The 5218-nt window shown below is 57.5% G+C and overlaps 1 protein-coding gene across 1 annotated transcript in view; it reads left to right on the top strand.

Annotated features, from left to right (window-relative positions):
* The window catches only part of SYNPO (synaptopodin), a 17094-nt gene extending 14535 nt beyond the window's left edge, over nucleotides 1–2559 (top strand). Inside the window, 2 exon segments of the mRNA XM_077769002.1 lie at nucleotides 1–154; nucleotides 156–2559. The exon segment at nucleotides 1–154 is cut by the window's left edge and continues 31 nt beyond it. Coding sequence (XP_077625128.1) covers nucleotides 1–154; nucleotides 156–450 — 449 coding nt within the window. The 3' untranslated portion in view covers nucleotides 451–2559.
* Nucleotides 2560–5218: the final 2659 nt, after the last annotated feature.

Here is a 5218-nt window from a genome sequence, read left to right as displayed (position 1 = left end):
CCAGCCGCCCCCCCCCGCCGCTCCCGCCGCCGCCGCCCATGTCTCCCTCGTGGAGCGAGCGCTCGGTGTCCCCGCTGCGACCTGAGACAGAGGCGCGGCCTCCCAGCCGCCAGCTGCAGGCCCTCCTGGCGCGAAACATCATCAACGCGGCCCGGNCCCGCCCGGCCCGGCCCCGCCCCCCCCCCAGGGGCCACGTTCTCCCCCATCCCGCGCAGCCCGCTGTCCGCCGGGCCCTCGCCTTGCGCTAGCCCTCGGAGCCCGTTGCCGGCGCCGCCCAGGCCCTTCCCCTACCGCCGCTCGCCCACAGACTCCGACGTGTCCCTCGATTCCGAGGACTCCGGGGCCAAGTCGCCCGGCATCCTCGGCTACAACATCTGCCCCCGCGGGTGGAACGGCAGCCTGAGGCTCAAGCGTGGCAGCCTCCCCTCCGAGGCCTCCTGCACCACCTAAAGCCTCCCCCGCTCCCGCTCCATCCCCACCCCGGGAGGACCGAGCTAGAAGAGTTATGGGGCTTGGTAGATCCTAGCCCCACATCCCCACGGGGCCTGGCCTCTTTGGACAAGGGGTCAGGGGAGTAGAGCTCTGGGCCTGGGGCTGGGGTAATGATCCAAGTTTGGGTCCTAGCCCTTATTCTAATCAGTCAGTCAATGCGTGACCCTGGGCAAGACCCTTCCTCTGTCCAATCCTCAGCTTCCCCATCTGTTTAGTGGGGCTTTGGCCAAGGTAATCTTCACAGGTCTAGATTCCCCCTCCCCTCCCATCAGTACACACATGTGCCTTGGAAGAGGTGGGGTGCTGTGTATATGGACCTGTGGGCTTGCTGGTGCAGACCAGGGTTCCATATTCCTCCCTCCCTTCCTGCCTCTGCTCTCTGGAGTCTGGCAAATGAGGGGTGTGTTCAGAAGATCCTAGGCCTAAGTTCTCCGTCCAGGCCCTGGCTTGACCACCCGCCTCCCTGGCACCAAGTCCCAGGCAGGAGCAGCTGTTTTCCATCCCTTCCCAGACAAGCTCTATTTTTACCATGGTGACCTTTAGAGAGGTCTCCCAGGCCAGCTCAAGGTGCCCGGCTGGCCTCTCTGGAGACAAGAAGTGGGAAGACTCCTCCTCCCGGATCCCTCTCATGCTTTCCCCACCTCAGCTCAGACTGCCTGGGCATCTTACCTGCCACCAGAGAGGAGAGCTGTAAGGTGATGACTTACATCCCCAGCCCCAGGACTTGGGCGCCCAGGATGCTACAGGTGCCTCCGAGCCACCTGTCTCTTCTGGGCCCTCTCATGGCAGGTTCCGCGCTAAAAGCTGAGCTGGGAGAGATGAGTTGATATAGAGCTATCTGCTACCCTGTGGCTTTACCTGCTGGCCCTGAGTTTGAGGCTGCCTACTTGGAAAGAGGGAAGAGTTCCTTGTTATAGGAAGTATTCAAGCAGGAGCCAGGATGCATAGAGGAGATTCTAGTGGGAGGTGGATTGGCTCGGATGACCTCTGAGGGCTCTCCCAGTCCTGAAATGCATTCCATGGTGTTAGGAAGGGAAGGAGAGTGGAGCCAGAGGATTGGCTGGGCAGATTGGGGGCAGATAAGAATGGGCAGGTGAGTGAGGGGTTAGACTCATAGAGTCTGCCTATGTTTCTGGTTCCTTAGGAAATACCCCCCTATGCTTCAGTTTTAGGCCCCAGTATGCATATCCTGCCCAGGTGAGTGGGCACTGCTCTGCCCTGTCTCTTTCCCATTACACTCTGGCCTAGCTAGTGGCTGGTGCCCAGCGACCTCGAGGAGCCTGGCTGCAGGCCCTGGCCTGACCCTGAGATTTTGGTGGTTCTCATTCCAATCCCCAGGAGGGACGGGGCATGGGAGAGATGTGGCTGAATTCTATAGTTTCCAGAGTCGGCTGGTGATAACTTCTAGAGGTTCAGAATGTCAGCCTCAGGATACTAAGAGCAGAGGAGCATAGGGGTGGGGCCTGGAATGGGCTGAGGATCAAAGAGATGTAGGGGAAAGGGTACCAGGATGTTGCTAAAGGTGAGGGACCCGGTGTGATTGGGGTTAGGGGTAGACTTACCCACCCATCAGGTGATGTTAGACCTGGAACCCCTAGGTGATGGCTAGGGAAAGTTGGGGCCACAGTGGGAGAGAGCTGGGTGGGGTACTTTGGAATAAAGGAGTGATCCCAGAGGGTGCCTAGGGCCTAAGCATTGGAAACACAGGCCCTGACAGTGGGAAGGTAAGAGGGTGCTCCTGCTTGGTCAATGATGAGTGACTACATTTACCAAAGTCTCCATCTGTTTCAGGGCTCCTTATAGCACAGGAGATGGGGGCTAAGGGCCTCTTTTCAGAGAAGAGACACTATCAGGCCCCTGGCTAAGGCCAAAGCATAGAAAAATCCACTTCTGCCTGCATTTCCCCCAAGAGCCAGCAGGAGGCAGCCTTGAGAAGCTGCGGTTCTCCTGGCTGTTCTCTCGCTGTCACTGCCTTCTCCCCGCCGAACCCCACCCCTATCCTCTAACCCACTAGAGACTGCCTCCTGTAGAATTCATCTCTGGCCCTCAATAAATGCTTCCTGCATCCTTCTGCCTCCTGTGTCATTTTCAGCTGTGTCTGAAGCCCCTCCCTTCTCTCCATGGAACAGTCCAAGAGGCTCTGGGTGGATGAGAATGTTTGATACCTGTGGGACGGGAGCTCAGGGGGTAGCGGCCACTGAGAGAGATGAGGAACAACGGAAAAATTCGAGACCATAGATGAAGTCCCAGGATTGAAGTCGATCCTGCCATCTACTAACTGGGTGACCCTGAGCAAGGCCACTCCTTATCCAGCCTCAGGCTCCCTGTCTGTGCAGAGTGAGCTGGGCTAGGTGATGTTTCAGGGTGGTACTGCCCAGGCCCTCACCACAAGACACTGTCACTGGGGCGGGCAGGACCACGCCAGGTCAGGGGCCAGTGCTCTGGGAATGTTTCCTCATGGCAGGCTGGGGCTCCATGCAGGAGGAGAAGCCCTTACCAGAGGTCCCATGTGAGTGCAGATAACCCTAGTGAGCTCAGGACCCAGACTATCAGGAGCGCTCCTCACCTGAGAAGGGGATTGTGGCCAGAAACCGTGGCCCCACTCCCAGGCGAGGCCGAGCCTGCTCTGGGAACATCCCTTTCCTTCCTCTCTAGGAGCTCGGGCCCAGCAGAGGCAGGGTGCAGGATCCTAAGGGGCAGAACGCGGAGCTCCTGTGTCCACAGCCGAGCCCAGGCTTCTCCCTAAGAGGGTGTCAGAAATGCACCATTGGACAGTCTGTCCCAGCACATGGGTACAGGTGTGCCCACCCTGGACCCAGCACGCCCTTGCCGGTCCCACCCTTCCCACAAGTGACCCAATCGTTCTTTAGCCGGAACCCCTCCTGGGCGCAGTATCCCCCTGCCTACTGGTGATCCTGTCCCTGACACCTCAAATCAAGTCTATCCCAAACTGACCTGGGCATCTGTCCCCACCCCAATCTGTTCCCCTTTTACCTTTCTGAGTCACTCAAGCCAGAGTGGCATTTTCCTTACTCCCCACACCCAGTATCTGAGCAGGACCTGGTGATTCCCCAGACGCCCCTTAGGCTCGACTTCTCCTTTCCATGGCCTCGGTCCCTACCCCTGTGCAGTCAACCATCTCCCACCTGAGCACAGCAAAATCTTCCTGCCTCCAGTCTGGACCCCTCCCCAACTCATTTGCCACCTGGCAGCCAGAGATAGGTTTGGAAAATGCCAATCTGACCACTCCATTCCACCGCTTTAAACTCTTCAATGGCCCTTTATAAAGCACATTTTCCTTTTGAAAGGCCTGCTGTGATCTGGCCCACCTGTCCAGCCTCATCTCTGCTTGAGGCCCCCTAACACTGTTATACACAACGTGGCCTCTGCCCGCAAGGCCTGCTCCCCTCCGCCCACTGAACTCCCACTAGCCTTCCAGGCCCAGATCAAATGTCTCCTCTGGGAAGTGCCTTCCCCACCCCTCCACCCCCAGACCGAGCTGGTGGCACCCTCCCCTGGGTACTCCCAGAGCATTTCCCATCATGCACCACAAAGGCTTGTTTACAGGTCTGACTTCGGCCTGGCTGAGCTCCTTGAGGACAGAGCCCTGCCATATTTATCTGCAGCCCATAGAGAGAGGCATAGAGAATGTGAGAAGGTGGAGGGAGGTAGGGAGAGAGGCAGCCGAAGGAGGACAGAAAGGCAGGAAAGAAAAAAGGAAAGAAGAAATGAACAAGTCAAGCAAAGGTATCAGGGGAGAATTCATTCATTCAAGCATCTATCCATCCATTTATTCATTCAACAAATATATATTGAATTCCTATCAGGCCCCGTTCTAGGCACTAAGGATACAATTAGCAAGCTCAAGTGACTGGCAACTGACTCTCAGCATTTCCAGGTGACTTTGGTTTGTGCATATGTGTGTCCGCGCGCACGTGTGTGTGTGTGTGTGTGTGTGTGTGTGTGTGTGTGTGTGTGAGTGTAAGCCCTTCTGTCTGCAAGGGCCTGCTGCCGGGGCACCTGTCTTCCCTGGGTGCTTTTAGCATCTGTCCCTGGATCCTGTTGCAGCCTGAAATAAGGCTGTGAGCCACGATGAGGCAGGAATGATTCTTGATTCTTCTCAGCTGAGGCCAGAGCCGGCTGCAAGGGCACACCCTGCTCAGCTGCACCGAGGACCACTAGCACCTACACGAGTATTCAGCTCTCAGCTTCCTGACAGAGGTGCTAATCTTGAGGGTCTGACACTCCTTCCTGCGCACTTTGGTTCCATCTCTCAGGTACCAGGATCTTAGGGGAGCTCGAGGAGCTTCGGGACGTGGGCAGAGGAGCCGAGCCAGCTCCCAGAGCCCCGGCCCCCAAGCAGAAGGAGGGCCCTGCCGAGGGGCTGGGAAACGGGGCTTCAAGGAAGCTTGGTGCCTGCATTGGGACTGGAGCATGGGGACTAAGCTCTAGGTCACTTTAGGTTAAATGAGGAGGGGTGGCTGGGAGTCAAGGTGGGCCTAGGTGATGGCCCGGTGCAGCATTTCAAGGTCTTCGGCTGTGGAGGGGAGTAGGGTCGGTTAAGATGAGAGCCCTGCCTAGTGTCTGTGCCTGTGTGTAGAGAGTGTTTCTCAGGAAACAGACCCGTGCCCTGGGGCCTCCTGGGTGGTCACAGTCAGAGCACTCTCCTCTAACTCATGGCCCTCACCCCAAATGCTTGCAGACATGCTCATGTCTGATACAGTTT

Source organism: Crocuta crocuta, unplaced genomic scaffold (genome assembly GCF_008692635.1).
Source record: "Crocuta crocuta isolate KB4526 unplaced genomic scaffold, BGI_CrCroc_1.0 scaffold340, whole genome shotgun sequence".
Classification (NCBI taxonomy): domain Eukaryota; kingdom Metazoa; phylum Chordata; class Mammalia; order Carnivora; family Hyaenidae; genus Crocuta; species Crocuta crocuta.
The sequence above is the reverse complement of the archived record's forward strand: the minus strand, read 5'-3'. Positions and strand labels throughout refer to the sequence as shown.